Source organism: Erpetoichthys calabaricus, chromosome 10 (genome assembly GCF_900747795.2).
Source record: "Erpetoichthys calabaricus chromosome 10, fErpCal1.3, whole genome shotgun sequence".
In the NCBI taxonomy this organism is placed as follows: Eukaryota; Metazoa; Chordata; class Cladistia; order Polypteriformes; family Polypteridae; genus Erpetoichthys; species Erpetoichthys calabaricus.
In genome coordinates this window covers 48,350,895-48,372,602 of record NC_041403.2, presented here as the reverse complement: position 1 = coordinate 48,372,602, position 21,708 = coordinate 48,350,895, and the positions used below count along the sequence as shown (strand labels likewise).

General features: G+C 35.2%; 1 protein-coding gene across 4 annotated transcripts in view; it reads left to right on the top strand.

The window, feature by feature from the left end:
* Positions 1–21,708, top strand: part of atf6 (activating transcription factor 6) — a 204,965-nt gene that overhangs the window by 102,165 nt on the left and 81,092 nt on the right. For all 4 annotated transcript variants that reach the window (XM_051933018.1, XM_051933017.1, XM_051933015.1 and 1 more), the window contains 3 exons: positions 3,415–3,555; positions 5,633–5,746; positions 10,195–10,294. In XM_051933018.1, the coding sequence (XP_051788978.1) occupies positions 3,415–3,555; positions 5,633–5,746; positions 10,195–10,294 (355 nt within the window). The remainder of the gene's footprint in view (positions 1–3,414; positions 3,556–5,632; positions 5,747–10,194; positions 10,295–21,708) is intronic.

Sequence of the window (21,708 nt, the reverse complement as noted above, 5' to 3'; positions counted from 1 at the left end):
TTAACACAATCCCTTCATTTCAGGGGATCAAAAGTAATTGGACAATTGACTCCAAGGCTATTTCATGGGTAGGTGTGGGCAAGTCTGTCATTATCAATTAAACAGATAAAAGGCCTGGAGTTAATTTGAGGTGTGGTGCTTGCATGTGTTAGATTTTGCTGTGAACAGACAACATGCGGTCAAAGGAGGACGTCCACGGAAGACAACAGTGGTGGATAATCACAGAATCATTTCCATGGTGAAGAGAAACCCCTTCACAACACCCAACCAAGTGAACAACACTCTCCAGGGGTAGGCGTATCGATATCCAAATCTACCATAAAGAGAAGACTGCATGAAAGTAAATGCAGAGGGTGCACTGCAAGGTGCAAGCCACTCATAAGCCTCAAGAATAGAAAGGCTAGATTGGACTTTGCTAAAGAACATCTAAAAAAGCCAGCACAGTTCTGGAAAAACATTCTTTGGACAGATGAAACCAAGATCAACCTCTACCAGAATGATGGCAAGAGAAAAGTATGGAGAAGGCGTGGAAGAGCTCATTATCCAAAGCATACCACATCTTCTGTAAAACACGGTGGAGGCAGTGTGATGGCTTGGGCGTGCATGGCTGCCAGTGGCACTGGGACACTGGTGTTCATTGATGATGTGACACAGGACAGAAGCGGCCGAATGAATTCTGAGGTGTTCAGAGACATACTGTTTGCTCAAATCCAGCTAAATGCAGTCAAATTGAATGGGCGGCGTTTCATGATACAGATGGACAATGACCCAAAACATACAGCCAAAGCAACCCGGGAGTTTATTAAAGCAAAGAAGTGGAAAATTCTTGAATGGCCAAGTCAGTCACCTGATCTTAACCCAATTGAGCATGCATTTCACTTGTTGAAGACTAAACTTCAGACAGAAAGGCCCACAAACAAACAGCAACTGAAAGCTGCTGCAGTAAAGGCCTGGCAGAGCATTAAAAAGAAGGAAACCCAGCATCTGGTGATGTCCATGAGTTCAAGACTTCAGGCTGTCATTGCCAGCAAAGGATTTTCAACCAGGTATTAGAAATGAACATTTTATTTCCAGTTATTTAATTTGTCCAATTACTTTTGAGCCCCTGAAATGAAGGGATTGTGTTAAAAAAATGCTTTAGTTGCCTCACATTTTTATGCAATCGTTTTGTTCACCCCACTGAATTAAAGCTGAAAGTTTGCACTTCAACTGCATCTGAGTTGTTTCGTTTAAAATTCATTGTGGTAATGTACAGAGCCAAAATGAGAAAAAAGTTGTCTCTGTCCAAATATTTATGGACCTAACTGTATACATTTGTGTATATACATGTACACACAAATAAAAACAGTCCGATGTTCCTTGGACTCTCAATACTTTGGATATTAACAAAATCCTTCCGGAGCTGATGGGATTTTACCGGTTGGAGTGAAAGAAATGAAAGGCATTTTGTAAACTTCAGTTTACAAGAAGTCGGCAAATTTGATCTCCTAATCAGACCAATAAACAATACTTTTATATCATGCAAAATCATGTAAACTAGGTTACACTCTGTCTGTATAATGCATTAGTTAGACAACATCTGGTGTACTGTGTTTAGTCGTGGTCACCACACTACAAACACATTTATTAATTTATGTACTCAAGGACACCAGTGGAAATTAAGAGGAAATGTGTTTATAACCGAAATCATAAAGCACTTTTTTACACTAAGAGTTGTGGGAAGGAATCTGGAACAAACTTTGCATCATGTTCTTGATTTAGAAACCTTGACAACTTTCCTTAAAAGTATTTGGATGAGACATAGAGATAGCTTAACTAGTAGCTTACTACACAAACTCGGTCTATTCCTGCAGCTACAGGGTGTCTGAATTCAAACCTAGAAGCACTAGCCACCATAGCACATAGTTCATGTCTCTGATCTAAATTAAGAGTATGCTGTCTTTCTTCCACTTAATGCTGTATCACAGAAGTTGTAAAAGTCTTCAAAAACATGTTATGTTAATAATTTATATATACAGCTTCATACATACTGTAGAATGCTCCCAGTGTTTTATGAAACAGTTTTAAAAGGTAAATAATTATTTTTTTGCAAGCGTAATTGTGACTACCATAATTTCCTGGAACTATTATAGATATAACAATGACATTTTTTCATATTTTTCTATAAATGAAAATTGATTTATTTTTTTCATTTCACCATATTGGCCTGCATAACTCCTAAGAGATTCTGTTGCTCTGAAACTTTACTAAATAGATGAAAATGTTTATACACAATGGATGTGTCAGTGTCATAATTTAGGTCTTTTGTTTAAGTAGACTAGGATTTGTAATAGTATAGTTTGTTCTATATTAAACCTCTATATGATATTAATATATTTTATTAAATAATATAATATAGAATCTTTTTCAGATGAGATTATTAGAGAAAAATACAGGTTTGAGACATGAGTCAGATATAACAGACTGGTTAAGTACTGGCTTTATTAGACCTTGGGCTGTTTTAAAGCTTCAATTAAAAAAAAAAAGACCTTGTTTTAATTTATTTTTGTCTTTCTAAAGAATGTTACAGCATTAGTTAATCGCTTTACTGCTTTTTGATATTTCCTGTGTTCTTAAATTTGCTATATTTCATTTGTAAAGAAATTACCACAACAAAGGAACTGAGCAGGTGCATCCCAAGTCTCACTTCTAGTTAGTAACACATGGTCTCCTCACTGTTGTGTCCCTTGCTGTCTTTTCTTCTGTATTCCCTATGCAGGTAGTGTGACAGTCTCTGTGACAGATGGTGTTACTGCTGCATGGCAGCATGGCTAATTAGTTTTAGTGAAAGTCAGAGAAGGGCATTTGAAAAACACCCAATAACCTTTTTTTTTTTTGTTTTATTCTTGTTTAAAACTGTAGGTGTGTCTTTTGAGAGAAATGTTTTGACTGCTTTAGTAAATACTGTAAATAGTAGCACATTTTTATTTTGTTACTTGTGATGATTCTATTCATGTTATTTTAAGATGATAGATAATACAGGCAGTAAGTTGTTACAAGTTGTAGTAGTTAATTCAGAATAAGTTTTAAAATAAATAAAAAATATTTACTGTAGAGTTAACTTTTTCAGATTATTGGTAGTAAAACTATTTTTAAAACAGTTAAAAAAAATTTTAGATACAAAACATATTAATAATAATAAGAGTGTATGCCCTACATTCTTCATCTATTTGATTTCCAGTAGCATTTCTTTGTATTTAACTATATTTAAATAATTATGTTATTAATCATAGCTAAATATTAAGCATTAGAAAATCTAAAGAGTGGATTTGATTAGTGAAGAGAGGCAACTTAATTTATTTTTATGCTCTTTAGTTTCTAAAGTAACTTTTTTTTCAGCATTTTTTGAGGTGGTAATTATTCTTTTTCTCGTAGTATATTTGAGCAAAATCCAGGAACAAAGTTGTCAGGTGGATCTGTACACCACAGTAGACATCTGCTTGAATTCTCAAATGTAGAAGGCAGCAAGAGAGGACAAGAACCCACTGATTTTGTTATTCCACCAAATAAAGAAAGGTAATTAATTCACCAAAACTAAAATTACCACTGCTATTTTATTTTGTGGAAATGTATGTCATTCTTCAGGGATTGTTCCATATTTTTAGAGATTTTATTTATATACTGTGTATATTTATTTATTTATTTACTTTTTTTTATTTCATTTGAAATATGTATACCAGTGTTATGAATTTGTCTAACAATAAAAAGTTAATTGTAAGAATAAAAAAAATCTCGATTTATACTATTTTATACTATCACATACTTAACTTTTTGTTTAATTAAATGAACCATGTGTAATGAGTAAATTTTATGTAAATGTGTAATATTTGGTCTAGCTGTTTGAAATCCTTTGTTGTGTTTAGTACTGTCTTTTTTTCCCCAGAGCATTTCACTTGCTACTTAGTGCCTTTCTTTTTAATCAATTCATTTGTCTGTGTTTTTATTAAGTGTCAATTTTGTATAAATCTTTTTAAATATATGGTCATTTTTGTTTTCAGTAATTCTTTTCAATGATACTCTATTTTACTCTTTGTAGTGTTACTGCTAATTTATATTTATTTATTATGTATGTGTGTCTTTTGCCATCACTGTCCTGTTTTCAAATGTATAAGACTATTAGCCTGTAATGTTTTCATTAGTTTTATATTTTTTCACCTATTGCTTTTTAAGATAAATGTAAAGCAATTAACTTTTTCCAGGCAGGGAAGGATTACGTATGAAATCCAATCAAATAGTATTAGCTTTAGAAAAGTTGGCTAAGCATAATTTTAGGTTTGAAAGCCTCCCTTATTAAATGCTGTGGGCTGAATATCTTGCTGTTAGCAGTGTGGTTGTCATTAACCTGGGAAAGTAGTTTGTGAAATATGTTGTTTATGACCTTTTTCTTCTATTGGACTTGATTTATTCTATGAATTGTCATTTTCTCCATGGCATTTGACACTATTTTTCATAGTGGTCTCTTTCTAAAACAAAATAGCTCTTTAATGTTCATGACTTGGTGAAACATACTGTACATACTGTAAATTACTGTTTTCATATACCTGATATAGCACTAGTTAGAGAAATGCAACATACATTGGTTGTTTTTTATTTTACTGACATCTTAGTTTTAGTTTTTAAGAAAAAATAGTTTAAGCTATCCTGTGCATTTGGGAATGTGACTGTATGTTAACTTTTATTATTTTAGGTTGTGATTATCTCAAATTGCTTTTTTTCTTGAGATATTGGCAACTTTTCCTGAGTAACATACTTTTAGTCTTAAAATGGCATAATTCACATTGTTTTTTTTCAAGTTGGTTCACATGGATCAGTGAGTGAAAAAAAACTCAAACCCTAAATGATATAATTCAGACTTTTTTTTTTTTTAAGTAAATGCTCTTGTAGATAGTTTCCCATAAATGTGTTTTAGCCGCTGGGGATTAGCATGTCTTTGATTGCCTCCAGATTGAAACTTGGCAACTTAATAAACTTAAGCTTGGCTAAAAGTATTACTTCAAAAAAAATTTCTGTATCTAGTTTTGTACTATTGGCTCATATAATAAAGAAAGCCAACACAGATGTTCATAGATCAGATATACAATTTGGAAAAAATGTTTCATGGATGATGACACAGTTACTTTAAATGTAAGCTTCATGAATTTGCCTGTACAAAACCTAAGTGTGGTATATAGTATATCTTAATATAATACAGTGATTGATATTCATTTTGACATGTGTCCTTCATGAGTTAGGACATGGCATATGTGCCTTTGAGAAACGGTATCGTAGGTGTTGTAAGTTATCAATCATTTGATGCATGGGTTTACATAGCCATGAGGGTTAATTTTATTTATATATTAACATAAGTAGAGGTCATTTTTATTTGTAGCAAAATAAATATTTTCTGTACATTACCTACTAGTTACTGAATTTGTTTGAGCAGTTACCTCAGGGGGCCGTGTTATCATAAAACTTGAAGAAAGTGCACTGTTATTACCCTGCAATAAAGTAAAACTATTCTTCATATGCTGCATGAACTTAATATAGTAATAGTGAGATTTGTAAAATGTACCTGTTTTGTGTAAAAAATATTAACAAAACTGTTTTTATAAAGGGTTCACATTCCAAATTCAGACAAAAAAGCCCTGATGGTTGTGAAGAAGGATCCTTTGTTGTACATATCACCACCGCCTTGCCAACCAGTTATAAACAAGACAAAATCTATTAGGTGAGTTAAAAAAAAAAAAAAACGTTGCTATCATGAACATATAACATTATTATTCAACTAACATTATCTGTTATAACTGTCTTTGATGTATTGAAGGAATGTAATACTGTATTTGGCTTATGATGAACCTTATTGGCTTGGAAGGACAACATAAGCATTTGTTGCCAACCTTCTCTTTGTAGTAAGAACAATGCTTTCAATGCCTTTTAACAGCAGGTCTTAAGGTGTACCAGATAAATTAGTTATTTTTACACTTCTCTAAATTAAGTTTGAATTCTGACTTTCACATCTTTTAAAAAAGTAATTGGACAAGATAGTGGGATAGTTTAGTTGTCCAAATGTGATCGATGGACTGAATGGTCTCTTATTGTTTTGTCTAATTTCTATTGTACTTGTATTTGAATGATTAAAACATAACATTGTTATGCTTAAGGCATTGAAGGTTCTGCTATACCAGTTATTTGGAGAGTGAGTCTTTGTATAAGTTTTTTTTTTAATTATTTTATTTAATCTATGTGTTTCTTGAGTTTATTTTTAATTATTAATAAATTGAATTATTTTTAGGTTTTAGTAGAATTTTCTTGGTAGGCATTACCAGGTTTGCTACTTTGACATTGCATGGTAGATAGGTTTTTTTTTTCTTTTGTCTAGAATAATGTAAAACTTGCTAAATATGTCAAGTACATTTTCAATGCTGTTCATCTTCTAGATTTAAAAGCTTTCTTCTTTCAGGAGCTTTTATTTATTAATTTATTGTCTTGTATCACTTCATATTTGAAAAAAATTGTTAGCTTCTGATTGATATGGGGATGTTTTTAAAGGAAACATTTCAATAAAAAATTTTAGATATTAGTACCGAGTAGCAATGTCATACATAACAATATGCAACATTTTACATTTATATTTTTGTTATTATCTCATCTGCTTCCTTCAGAAAAATACTTGCCATAAGGAGTTTTATTCAAGTGCTTCCTGAATATTTTTGATAATGTTAACATTTTTTGCTTTGTACTAGGGGTGGGCGGTATGACCAAAATTCTATATCACGGTATTTTTCTAAATTATCCCGGTTTCACGGTATTTGACGGTATTTTTTTCCCCATGCATGAGTGGATGTTAACCACATTTTCCACTGCAATTACTGGCTAAGAATAACCTATTCCACTGTCAAGAGTATTGTACATTGTACAAAAAATTTTTTTTAATGTGCACACAAGTATTAATACAGTTTTGCATTGTCCCATAAAGTGATAGTTTTCAAGGGGGTGGCACTAATGGAGAAGGTATCACATTTCATGACAGATGCAGTCAAAATATAGAACCTTTTTATTGAACAAATTTTGCAAAAACAAACTATAATTTTGACAACATATTTTCAACCATACAAAGAGGCATTTAGACTTAGTAAAATATCCAGAAGTGCTTGTCAAAAATTGTATTGCACCGAATATGTCTTAGAAAAGGAATAAATAGTAAATATTTTTTGTAAACCAACTACACTTTCTGTTAATGTTAACAATCTCTGTCCACTGACACGTTAAAGTGACTTTTTAAACAACTTTATCATCATTAAACTGCATAATATTTAAACTAATAAATAATAACAATAAAATAAATAATAGTATTATTACTGATAGTTGCACTATTACTTCAAGACTTCAAGCCCAGGTGCATTACACAGTATTCACCAAATTAAAATAAAATAAAACAAGTGCAACTTGGTGATGACATCTTTACCAACTGAACCATCATTTAGGCAAACTGCATTAATATGGACCTTGCTTCAAGCTAAGCTATACTGGGAAGAAAAAAACAAACTATATGTCGAGAACAAAGTCAACATTTCCACTTTATTCTCGCCGTTTATGTCGAGATTAAAGTCGACATTTCCACTTTATTCTCATAGTTTACTTCATAATTAAAGTAGAATGTCGTAAACTAAACTTCTTCCTAAAATCAATGTTTAATCAATTACTTAATTTACCCCGTCATAAATTAATGCAGCACATTAAATGCTTTGTGTTACGTTCCCCGACCCAGTGGTCAATCACTACGCTTCTTAAACTGACTTCCTCCGCACTAAGAGAAGACAGCGATCACCATACAGAATCCATTCACTTCATGATATTCCTGCTTTCTGAAAATTTAGAATACTAAGATAAATACTTGATATCATTTTCATGATGAAATACATTAAAGCAGGTATGACACATGCACGGTAGTGAGGCGGTAGTGCTGCTCCCTCGCAGTAAGGGGTCCCCAGGTGTATGTTCTGTGTAGAGAACTTTATGGCAGGTGTGACGAGGCTCCAAAAACTGGATGAATGAATAGCTATCGCACAGGTTTAACTTAAATATTGTGTAAATGTTGGGTTTGTGATCTGCTGGTCGGAGACACGAACACAGAATTCAATGCATGTTCTTCTGAGTGGGCTATCTTTATTGCATGCATGCTGTCTCTGTCTGACGTACCAAAACCCCAATTCCTATCCTTCCTTTTTCTTTCACCACATAACCAATCACCACACGATAAACGTCTTTGTGAAATTAAAACTAGTTATAAACTTAGCCCACGGAGTGTTCAGAACTTTAAAAATATCTTCGTTTTACATGTTTAATTATGCCATCCATTCAGAGCTGCGCCCATCTCTGAACGAGTCACCAGCACATTAAATATTCATTTTACGATGAAGTTTAGTTTACGATGTTCTACTTTAATGACAAATTACGAGAATAAAGTCAACATGTCGACTTTATTCTCGTCATAAGCGTCAAGATTAAAGTGGAAATGTCGAGAATAAAGTCAACATGTCGTCACACTATTACACAGTACCCAGGTACATTACACTGTATTGAAAACAAATAAAACAAGTACAACTTGGCTTGCAGTATTATCCAGTAGTATAGAAACAGTATTTACACATCTGACCTTTTAAAACTAAAGCATCTCCAGGCGACAGACGTGACTCCTTTTTTTCGGCTCTCTGTCCATTTTCACCGCGCGGCATACCTATGCTACCGCCCACAATTTGGTGGTGTAGCATTGAAAAAGAGCCCTAGTGCAACAAATCTGTGTTTAGCGGTGTAGCAGTGAAAAAGGTCCCCACTTGAACAGTTTCCCGCTGCGCCACGTTCCGAACGTTGTTTAGGCAATTTAAACCAGTGTTGCGGTATAAGAAAAATCCATATCATAAAAAAAATTAAAAACGGTTTTCGGTATGAACCGGTATACCGCCCAGCACTACTTTGTACTAAACCTTTAAGAAAAAAAAAAAAAGATTATAAATGTCCATGGATGACATGGTGTACATTTTATCTTATGTACTTGGGTTCAAATAACCTAAACTAAAGGTAAAATAACTTTTCGTATGTTTTGAAGAAAATAAAAAATGCATGATAAAATTCAGAATTCACAAGACTATATTACTACGACAGGTGAGAAACAGGTAAGAAGGCAGTGGCACAATCTGCCTATGATGTTGGTGTTCATTTTTATCTAACTGTTTACAAAATAAAATGTAAAGTTTCTTTATTGGACAAGGTATAGTAGAATGAAATCGCAGGAGTTATTAAAGACCTGTGTTCCTTTGATGTTATTCTCTCATGGCTGATGGCACAACTTTTCGCTCATTGATTGTCCGGCATCTTGTTAGACGAACAAGTCACAACTCTGAAAGGAATTCACAGTGGTGGTCAAAGAAAGGATATCCAAATAGTACTAAAGACTGTTTTAAATAACTAATAAGATAATGTGGTTGCATGGGCCTTTTTTGTTTATTATATATACAGACAAGTATAATAGAGAATTTTCAGGGAATGTTTCAAGTTGATCATGATTCAGTTGATCATTTACATTGATATCCTACATTAGACTAATTACAAGATACTGTATCTGACTAATTCAGGTCCATTATAAAAAGAATTATGAACAATAACAAACAATCAGTAGTATTTGGTTTGGATCTTATTTTGTTTTCGAAATATGCTTATTAACATGACCTGAGTAGTCATCATAGTAGGTGATTAGCTGTCTTTAGCTGTCTTCAGTTCACAGAATTGGGGTTTTTCTTCTCTTTAAAGTAAGCAAAATGTATACACACACTTGCACTCAGACAGACTTAGTCAATTTACTTGCTTTTGTAATGATATTTGTATTCATTACACAGGTTTCTTCTGTGAAATTATCATCAAATCTCAAACTTATCTTTTAAACCCTGAGGTTACTCATCCAGCCCTCATCTCTGTCTCACTGTGCAACCTAGAGCAAAATCATTTAACCTGTATGTGCTTCAGTTGTTGAAAAATAAGTCTAAACAGATGCAATTTCTTTCTGTACTTGTATTGAACCCTGGGATATGCTCACTACAGAAAGGTGCTATTTGATATAAAAGTTGTTTTTTACTCTTCAATGCATTGGTTGACTTTATGTGGGTTTGTTATCTCTTTCAGGTTGGCTCATGAATTGCGTGGTTGGGTCCATCGTCATGAAGTTGAAAGGACTAAATCAAGAAGAGTGACCAACAGTCAACCTAGAAAACACAGTGGCGAGGTATTATATTTAACTTACTTGCCTTAGCTATAATTTTATTCACTTCTTTTATTGTCTGTCTCCTATCTTTTAAGAATTTGTAGTTTTAATTCAAATCAATTGAATTTCGATCACACTCGGTACTAAAATACCACATAATTTTCCTAAAGCAAAGCACAGTCATTTCTTTCAATCCAGCTCCATGCTTCTATGCATGTCTTCAACCATGCATCCATTTCCTGTTCCATTTGTGCAGTTCAAGGATACATGGAGTCATTACTTTTCTCACCTTGTCTCATTTTACTCATTGTCCCCCATGTCTCACCTTGATCATTATTACTGTTCACATTTCTTTGGTTTTACTTTTGATTTTTCCAGCATTGTTATACTTGCATTGATACTTGTGTGTCTTCGTTTATAAAGCATAAGTTGACTAGCTTTTGTCATTTATCAATATTTGTAACAACTGTTGTGGCTAACACTGAAAATGATACATGGAGTCATTACTTTTCTCACCTTGTCTCATTTTACTCATTGTCCCCCATGTCTCACCTTGATCATTATTACTGTTCACATTTCTTTGGTTTTACTTTTGATTTTTCCAGCATTGTTTTACTTGCATTGATACTTGTGTGTCTTCATTTATAAAGCATAAGTTGACTAGCTTTTGTCATTTATCAATATTTGTAACAACTGTTGTGGCTAACACTGAAAATACGTTTTCACCAACAGGTTTTTTTTGTGTTTTCTATAGCTATATCATTTTTCTCTAGCTCCATGTCACATCTTCTTCAGTAGCAGATAATATTTACTTCTGTAAATTTTATAAGCTCTAAAATCTATTATTTTTTCTGACAAAAATGAGTTAGAGTGGGGAAAATAAGTAATGAACGTGTTGTTTTTCTCAGAAAATATATTTCTAATAGGGCTATTTACATGGAATTTTCACCAGATGTTAGTAACAAGTCCATAAATTAAGTTATGTGTAATAAAGTGGAATGACACAGGGAATAAGTATTGAACATGCTTACCAAAATTAATTAATACTTCGTAGAAAAGCCTGTGTTGGTAATGACAGCTTCAACATGCCTCCTGTATGGAGAAACTAGTCGCATGCATTGTTCAGGTGTGATTTTGGTCCATTCTTCCACACAAACTGTCTTCAGATCTTGAAAGTTCCGGGGGCCTCTTCTGTGAACTCTGATCTTCAGTTCTTTCCATAGATTTTAAATTGGGTTCAAGTCGGATGATTGACTGGGCCATTCTAGCAGCTTCATTTTCTTTTTCTGAAACCACCTGAGAGTTTCCTTGGCTGTGCATTTGGGATCATTGTCTTGCTGAAATGTCCACCCTCGTTTCATCTTCAGCATCCTGGTAGATGGAAGCAGATTCTTATTAAGAATATCCTGATATATTTCTTCCATTCATCCTTCCTTCAAATATATGAAGTCTACCAGTACCATATGCTGAAAAACAGCATGCTGGTATGGTGTTTTTTATGGTGATGTGCAGTGCCATTTCTCCTCCAAACATGGTATGTGAAATTACATCCAACAAGTTCAATTTTGGTCTCATCTGTCCAGACTATATTCTCCCAGTATTTCATTGGCTTGTCCAAATGTTGTGCAGCAAACTTTAAATTAGCTTCATCCTACTTTTTCTTCAGCAGTGGAGTCTTTCGCAGTGAGCGTGCATAGAGGCCATGGCGGTTGAGTGCATTACTTATTGTTTTCTTTGAAATAACTGTACTTGCTAATTCCAGGTCTTTCTGAAGCTCTCCGTGAATGGTCCTTGGCTCTTGGACAACTCTTCTGATTATTCTTTTGACTACTCTGTCAGAAATCTTGTGAAGAGCTCCAGGTTGTGGCCGGTTTATGGTGAAATTATGTTCCTTCTACTTCCGGATTATGGCCCCAACAGTGTTCACTGGAATATTCAGAAGTTTAGAAATACAGTACCTATGTAACCAGTGCCATCAATATGTTTTACACCAATAAGGTGGTGAAGGTCTTGAGAAAGCTCTTTGCTTTTACCAATCATGAGATGCTTCGTGTGATGCCTTGGTAGTGAGAAACCTTTTTATAGGCCATCAATTAGGACTAAACAAGCGGATATTAATTTGCACTGATAAGGGTCAGGATTGCTTTCTAAATACTGATAGATTTCAGCTGGTTTCTTTGCTTTCCATGCCTTTTTGCACATCCTTTTCTTCACGTGTTCAATACTTTTTCCCTGTGTCATTCACTTTATTACACATTAGCTGTGTAATCCCATGCTGTAAAAAGCATGGGGTCCTAGAAACTATTGAAATCGTCAGAAAAAAAAATTGAAATGTAGCTGATGTCAGGTGATTGAAAGGAACTACTCTGGGTATCTCTCTCCTAGGAGGTTTCATTTTGCCGGCATGCTCGGATTGTTTGTGCATTAGCGGCTAAGCATCTGTCTTTCTTCGGAGGTTTTGTTTTGCCGACATGCTCTTCTCGCTTGTGTATTAGTGGTGGGAGGAAAAGTAAAAGGTATACTGTTTTGCCGATGTGCTCGCCATGCTTCTGCAATGGTGGATAAGCGAGTGACTCTCTTCCGATGTTTCGCTTTGCAGACATGCTGGCCTTTGCCGACTCCACCTCTCACTTCTGGCACAGACAGACACACACTTCGACGCATAGACATTTATATATAAGATAACTTAATTTATGGACTTATTTGTTTTGATTTCTTTGTATGTGTGGATTGCTTGGGTTGTTACCGACATCTGGTAGCCCCATTAGAAATATATTTACTGTGAAAAATGTTCATACGTTCAATACTTATTTTCCCTGCTGTATATGGTTAATACTGTATTGTACATAATACAGATATGAAGTTATTTATACTATCTTTATATGCATTGCAAGTATATGCATTGCAAGTTCAGAAATATAATTAATATAATTTCAGCACTGAGATGTGATTTTAACCTTATTTTCTTTACTCTCTTACTTTTTCTGGTTACTTGTAAAGTAAGTAGTGTTGATCAAACTTTGACAAAGCATTTTTTGCAGTGAATGTTCTGTGTTCCCTTGTTTGCCGAATATTGTCCTGAAATTTATCCAGCAGATGGCTTAAGTAATCACTCTTTTCCTCAGCCCCTCCTTGATGCTCTATGAGGCCAGCTTGACATCACAGGGCTGTAGCAGCCCTTTGCAGAACTTTCATGCCTGTGTGCTGTTAAGACCGTTGTGGAGCTACTTTGGGCATATGTGATGTCACCACTAAATCAGTACTTTAGCCTTCCACCCTAACTGTTTTTTTTTTTTTTTTTTTAAGGATAAAAAAAACCAACTTGCAGTATTTTCATTTAAAGGGTACAATAACTAGGCCTTAAAGGAAACCTCCTCCTCTCAGACAAAGAAAATACATGGGACCCTGTGAAATAATAATAACAACGAAAGATTTATTATTGTTTATAAGCCATCTCTATATTCTTCATAGAAGAAAAAATACAAAATATCTGCAAATCATAGATATGTGATATAGTACCTGCCAATTGACATATCTATAATCTACTTCTCGAAACTGAGAGGATATGGCAGATGTTTGCAGACTGGCCAACCAACCACAAGTGTTATGTGATAGGTAACTATCCAAATAATAAGATTGTGATTCAGACCTATGAATGTAATACTCCAGTCTTCACCCTGTCAAGTAAGCAAACCAGCCTCCAGCTTTGCCACAGGTGCTGACGTCCAAGATTCACTCCCTGTTAGGGGAAGTAAAGGTGTGTATACCTGATGAACATCAGTTAGGGCGAAACATGTGTCATGTACACTTTAGTATGATTATACTGAAAATGTTAACTTAGATGCCTGTGTTCAGGAGGTGTATAACTCTCACATCTGAAAGACCATCAAAATGTCTGTGGGTTCAGGAACACACAGACTGAATGAACCATATTGAAGATCTTAGCAGTAGATGCAGATATACAAAGCTGTAGCCAAAAAGTCGTTGATGCCTGGGAACCCTAGAACCTTTTTCTTGGATGATGTAGAAGTTTTTCAAAGTTAATTGTTAACAAGAGCAGTTTCATATTTTTCTGAAGAGTACGGATTGGCTACTAAGGTGGCTGCTGTAACAGTAATTAAAGCAAAGGTGAAGCCTGGTGAGGCTGTGGAGAATGAGTTTTGTGAGTTGTCTCAGAAAAGCTCTGGTAAACAATTTGATGACCCAGAAAGATTAGGCATGTGGCTCAGATATAGATTGACATCAATTTAATATATCTTCATGTGGTAGAAGAAGTACTTTGAGGAACACATAAACCATGTGGATACAACTTTGTAACAGAAAGTGGTAGTGCCAGAAGCATTTGTTAGGATTAGATCCAATTCTGTGTCTGCGTTCACTACATAGATTTTGTAGTAGCAACACTTTAGGACTGGATCACATGTGAAAGCACTGGATGCACTGTATCATGGTGTCTTTCGGTATTGCAAGAAGGATAAAAACATGCCTTGAAGCTGGCAGGCTATGGTGATGGTCTTTATTTTTAAAAAGAGGGACAAGAGGCTGTGCTCCATTCAAGGTAGAATTGTGCATCTAACTGTCATTAACAAAATCTGTGCCAAGATCCTGAGATGGTTACTTGGATCTAGTAAATCAGATCCAGAATGGACAATATCATTTGCTAATGAGTGTTCAATGCTAGACTGTAATCAGACATTTTTACAATCAGTGCTTTATGCTTTTGAAAACAAACAAGCAAACAAAAAAAAAACATTATGATTGAGTAGCCTTTGATATATTTTTGGGCCGCTGCTGTATGTCTTTTTGTCCTTCTCTTTGAGGGGTGAGAGATTTCATTAAATATTTGGCATATTTTTGGCATTTTAAAATGGGCATGAGAATCCCCCAAGGTCGTGTCTTGTGCTCTGCCTTGTTTGTGATTTTCAAGGACAGATTATCAAGGCACAGGTTTTCTGCTTTTGGAAGATGCTGCTTAAAGAGGAAAAGTTCAACCACTTCAGGGCCTTGTTCATGGATAAGAATAAAGATGATTGTGAGACTGACCAATAAATAAAAAGCAGCACTGGCCATTATGTGACTTTTACATAGGCCATGGAGGTAATTTGGGGCTAAGTCCTCAGATAAATCTTTCAACTTTTACTGGTCTGTCTAAGCTTCCCTCCATACCTGTGATCATAAAATTCAAGGATATGTTAAAAAAAAATAGAGTATGTGTTAAACAAGCTAAAACCATTTTTCTTTTATTAATGTCCTGGTTGACTGTCCATAATAAGGTCAGAAGCTAAACAGCAGAAGAGGACATTGGAGGAGAACTACATCTTCCCTTTAATAGCAGCTAGTTTAGGGTGGGCTGACCATGTAGTTTGAATCCCACATTATGGACTACTGCAGGGAATATAACGGGCATAGCCCACTGGGAGAAAACCCGGGAGCAGATCCAGGCTCTGTTGTAGGGATTGTATCTCTCAACTGGTCTTGGAATGTCTGGGAAATTCCCAGGAGGAACTTGACAGTGATGGGGTTGTTTGGTTAGTCCAGCTTGGGGTATATTGGTGGTATGACCCTTGCCATGATAAAAGGAGTGAAATTATTGTTAAAAGAATGGTTAATTGTAGAGTATGAATATAATGAAACAAATAGACTGAATTTTGATTTTAACACCAGTAGCTAGGCAGCAGACAAAACCTGTCCCTAACAAAAAGATAAAATTTTTCAAGACTTTTTTTTTTTTTTTTTTTTTTTTTTGTTTCCCCTCCCTATGCTAGAAGACCTGTTTTGTCATGGCTCCAAATTAAACAAGAGAACAGGTTGGCATTTTTACACTATTTGGAATATTTAATGTACAGTACAGTAAAGGTTTATCTAAAAATAATCAAGTTCTGCTTTTATTCACTCGGGATAAGCAGTTCAAACCGTTTAAAGTTCAAGTATATTAGCACAACAGTAGTCTTTGTTCAAGATGAGATAACAAATGGGATTTGTCTCCAGGAAACCATCTTAGTCAAACATTCTCCCTAAAAAATCTGAACAGTCTGCAATGCATCAGTAAGCTATATGTTAACCTTCCTGTCGTGTTTTTTTGTGGAAAGCTTTGGAGTCTTTAAAGAACAGTTAAATTCAGTCAAATTAATGGTTTTGGCAGCTTTAGGATTGCAGTCATTGTAAACTAAGTTGGCATGGAGTTTCAGGAAAGTCTCATTTTTTTTTTCCTTCTGGGTGAATCACTTAATTATTAAAGCAGCAATGAATGGTTGTCTGTCATTCCATGAGGCGGTGTTAGCAACCACCAGCATGGTGCAGGACTCAGTATTTTCAGTGGTTCAGGGTAAGTTGTTTCAAGGCTGTAAAAATACTGTAGTAAAATTACAGCAAAGAGTTTGTTTTTGCATTCCACCTTTAAACTTGACTAAAGATTCAACTGCTTTATCAAAAGAAATGATACCATTTGAATTACTAAAATGTTTGTGTTTGAAGATCTTAGATAAAACAGAGTTTTTAAAAAAATTGCTCTTCTGCATATATTCATTGACCTTTTAAAGTGCAGATTCAGTTGAAAGTTACTTGGCTTTGTTTCTGTTGTGCCACAAAGAAGATCAGTTCTCATAAGGGACCACCTCTGTGCACAAAGCTTTTTGCAATTTGAATGTTCATCATTCTGTCATTGTCAGAGTGGAGTGAAGCAACAATGTGATTCTTGTAGAAGAATTCTTAGTGAACAGGGCCATTTTTAAGAACACTAAAGATTTGTAATAGTATGAAAGAAAGGAAGAGGAAGAAAAAATAAACCACTTCAATCTTTTGCGCCAGACATAGTATATATGCCTTCCTGGCTATAACAGCTACAACGTGCTATAGAGACCTGTATAAAAGGGGTTTTCCATTTAGAAATGGGGTTCACTGGAAAATATTTGCATGCCACTCTTTAGGCATTCTTAAGACATGCATTGCTTAAATGATAATGCTAGACATCATGAAACCAGAGTGCTTATGAAAGTAGAAATAGGCTTATTCCGATCTGGGCAAAGCTGGTAACACTATGAGGATTATGACTTTTAAGTTTCTGTAGTGCCTTTACTACCATCCAGTACATTCCTGTTAAGGGAGTAAGCACAAGGATATGCTGAGCATATGGTGCCCTAGATAACAGACTTATATGTCTGTCAGATCACAGTTTGTGTGGCTCAGGTGTCTTTAATGTGAATGTTCGAAGCACTGGAGCACCACCAAAAACAGTACTGTCACCTTTTTTGTTCAATCTGTAGACCTCAGACTTATCATATGGCACAAGGTTATGTTACTTGCAGAAGTTTTCTGACGAAGCTACACCACTAATGGGGTGTATTGACAAGGAGAGATCAGACAGCGTATAGGTCAGGCGGAGAACTTTGTTTCTTGGTGCAAAGAGAATTGTCTGTAACTCAGCTTAAGCAAAACCATGTAACCAGTAATAAGACTTTCGCCACACCAAAAAGCCTTAGGTCTCATCACTGTTTAGGGAGTGGATGTGGAGGTGGTGCACTGCTACACATACTTGGTGGTCCACATTAGTAACAGCTGAATTGGTCTAGTAACACAGGAAATTATAACAAAGGGCGGAACATAATTTCTTAGTAGATTGTGTTCCTCTAGTGGAGGTTGTGATAGTTTTTACATATTCTATATATCTGTGTGTTGGCCAATGTGATTTTGTCGGTGCTGAGCCAGTAATGTCTTTTCAAAAAAAGCCCACTGAATCAACAAGCTAATTAGGGAGACAGGCTTAGTTGTGGTATTATTCTTAACCCACTGTGTCACCCACTGTGACTGCTCTCATATCAGTAGCTAAGTCAGTAGTGTTTTTTTTCTATTTTTTGTAATTGTATTTCTGGGAGGTTGATTTTTGTCTGTTATAATATTTTTATATTTCTTGAGCTTCTTTAAAGTATAAGTAGCTCAGGTGAACTAATACAATTAGCCCCTGGTAAACAAAAAAATACAGATTGACTACTTAGATTTTAACCTGTCTTAGGTAGCACAGCTAGTATACTGATAAATGTGCATCTGTGCTATTCTTCTTTGAGGGGCATTGAAATGGGACATCCTCATTATTCACTCTTATAGTTTCATGCATGTTTGCTCTTTTCAGGTTAACAGGCATGCATTTCTGTTACACTTTACCCTTTATGCACTTGCAGATACAGGTAAATGAAGTTTTTAATATTTGACCATTAGTACAAATTTATACGTTAAGGATCAACAGCCAAATTTGCCTTACAATGCAAAGACATAGAAAAATAAGACGCTGTTATTTGTTTTCATTGGAATTCCCACCATGCTTTTTAGATTCTGACTACATTTTTGTGCATGTGTGTGGATATTTCTTTGACAAAGTAGTTTATCTGTTAATTGACCACAGGTATGTTTTGTGTATTTACTTTTCTAGTTTACACTGGTTGACCCACAGTTATACCTTGTTTTTGCAAAGTGTGAACTTCTATAAAACAACAAGCATAAATTAATAAAAATAAGGAACATGTGGGTTAAGGTATTAAAACACACATATTTCAGTGTATTATTACCTCCAAGTTCTCAATTTTGTATTAATGCTCCTGAGAGCTACAACAGGTTTTACAAACCGCCTTCCCTGCTACACAGTTGTTCTTGCTATTTTAGTAAATGAATAAGCAGTTTTGTTTTTGTCAAACTCCCCTGAGCTGAACTATGCGTGGTTTTCTGGAGCTTTGCCTGAATTGCTGTTAACTTTGCTTCATTATGCAATGGGATTCAGCTTCTTACCCATCGGTTACATATCTGGTATAAATTATTAAAAAGGAAATAGAGCTACAGCTTTTCTCCATTTAATTTGGCACAGTGGTGCATAATATGAACTACTAGAATTCAGATGTGTTGCTGTTAATGTTATTAGTTAATTGGATGTATTTGATTGTTACATGGATCAGGTAGCATTTTTTATCGTAGAATGTCACTTATGTTAATGTGTGCTCCTCTTTAGTTTTGTGAAAACCTTTAGCAAATCTAAAAATACATGTTCATGAACTTTTTAGTTCAAATGGGCCCCAGAAAATAGATGGGTGATGTTGTTCCTCAGATGTAGATTTAATAGTTCGCAGTCGTGTTCAACTGGATCTTAAAGATGTGGAAGTTAATTAAATCCATTACAAAACTTAAACCTAGCCTGGTAAAAATTGTATAGTGCCGGGCTATTAGTAAAATTAGTACTGCCTCACTATACACTGAATTTGAATACATTTCTACCAACAAAACTAAAAAAAAAAAATAAAGTAACTAATTACTTCTGTTTTCATCACTTTCTGAAAAACTGCATCTCCATCAGCTATAGTAAAAAAAATCACACTTCATTATATCAGTGTTGGCTTGGCCATAACTTGATAATTTGGTGTTTTGTTTTCTTTATTTATTTTCTCCTTCTTTTTTTTTACTTCAAAAATTGCATATCGCTAATCATGATCGGTATTGCAAACTTAATGACGATATGCAGGTGGACAACAGTGTAACCGTGTTGGCTTTTTCAAAAATGCAGGGCTATGCACTGATTAAAAAAATATTGTTTTATCAGTTTGTCTCAGATTTATTGACACGTGTGACAAACCCCAACCTGGCCCATTAAAGCACAATATTTTTCCCCGATTCTAACTGCTTGTTTCAGCAAAGGAACCACATTCCTCCTGCTCTTTTAATTGCGCTGAATTCACAAAGGGGGAAAACCCCAAACTCTTCAAATGTCGGTGGGTCGTCAAGGAACCTAAAAGGTTAACACTAGAATTACCAGAGCCTACAAAAAAACTCGTAGATCTATCCCACCTTAAATAGCTTCGCACTTCTATTGTCTCTGTCTTTTGTCCTGTAAATGTGTTGATAAGCAGCAAATGGCAAGCATCCTGCTATCACATCCCCCACCCCACACAGTTTTCTCAGCTCAAGTCTGTTTACCTGTGTGTCAGTTGCTTAGAGTTGTATAGAGTGAGAAGTCAAGCAAAATGACACCTTTTATAAATACTATATCGTTATTTGGAACACTTGCATTTCATGTGTATTCCATGTCTACAACGATCTATGTAAACACATCGTTAAAGCAGAAACGTTTTTCATGTTTTAGTAATAATTGACAAAATGTAGACATGAAGTGTATAATGTGTCAAGCCTGAATTCCAAATATCGAAGAAACACTTTCACAAAAGGTACAAATATAACAGAACAAGTGCGCTTCTATTCAAGTATATAACTGCAGAAAAACAACCCGCGTTAGGGTGCGACATTGACACACATTTGCTACGATCGCTTCGGTGGCGCAACGGCATCAGCTGTTGACTGGTGATCTAAACTTCACGGGTTCGATCCCGGACGACTCCGTTTTAGGAAGTGAGCTGCACGTATTCTTACTATTTTAGAATAAAAACATACATTTGATTCCAGTCTGTAACAGCCGGTGTAATTTATGATTCTTGTAAAGGTTTTTTTTTTTAATTCAGTTTTATTCTGTCAGTTGCGTTCATGACCCCACCCCCCCTCGCATCGCGTATTGAAGAGTCTATAGCTGCAGGTGGAAGCTGCTGTCGCTGTACTTTGTATGTAAGAGCCAAATCGAATGTTATTTACCTTTATTTATTTACTTACTTCCTACAGCATAAAGTCACAAGTAGTGTGCAGAGCTTCCCATGTACATATACAAAGTACAGCGATGGCAAAAGTGCATTCTTGCTCTGATGTAGAACAGTCGTCATGATCTGAGTTGACCTCTGTTATAGCGCATCTTTATGTGAAAACAGCAGTGTCAAATGCGAGGAGGGGGTGGCATCGTGAATGCAACTGAGAGAATAAAACTGAATTAAAAAAAACCAAAAAAAAAACAAAGCTAACCTTTACAAGTATCATAAATTACACCGGCTGTTACAGATTGGAATCTGTTTTTATTCTAAAATAGTAAGACTACGTGCAGCTCACTTCTCAAAACGGACTCATCCGGGATCGAACCCGTGAAGTTTAGATTACCAGTCAACAGCTGATACTGTTGCGCCACCGAAGCGATCGTAGCAAATGTGTGTCAATGTCGTACCCTAACGCGGGTTGTTTTTCTGCAGTTATATTCTTGAATAGAAGCACACTTGTTCTGTTATATTTGTACCTTTTGTGAAAGTGTTTCTTTGATATTTGGAATTCAGGCTTGACACATTATACACTTCATGTCTACATTTTGTCAATTATTACTAAAACTTGAAAAACATTTGTGTTTTAACGATGTATTTACATGGATCGTTGTAGACACGGAACACGCATGAAATGCAAGTATTCCAAGTAACGATATAGTATTTATAAAAGGTGTCATTTTACTTGACTTCTCACTCTATACAACTCTAAGCAACTGACACACAGGTAAACAGACTTGAGCTGAGAAAACTGTGTGGGGTGGGGGGATG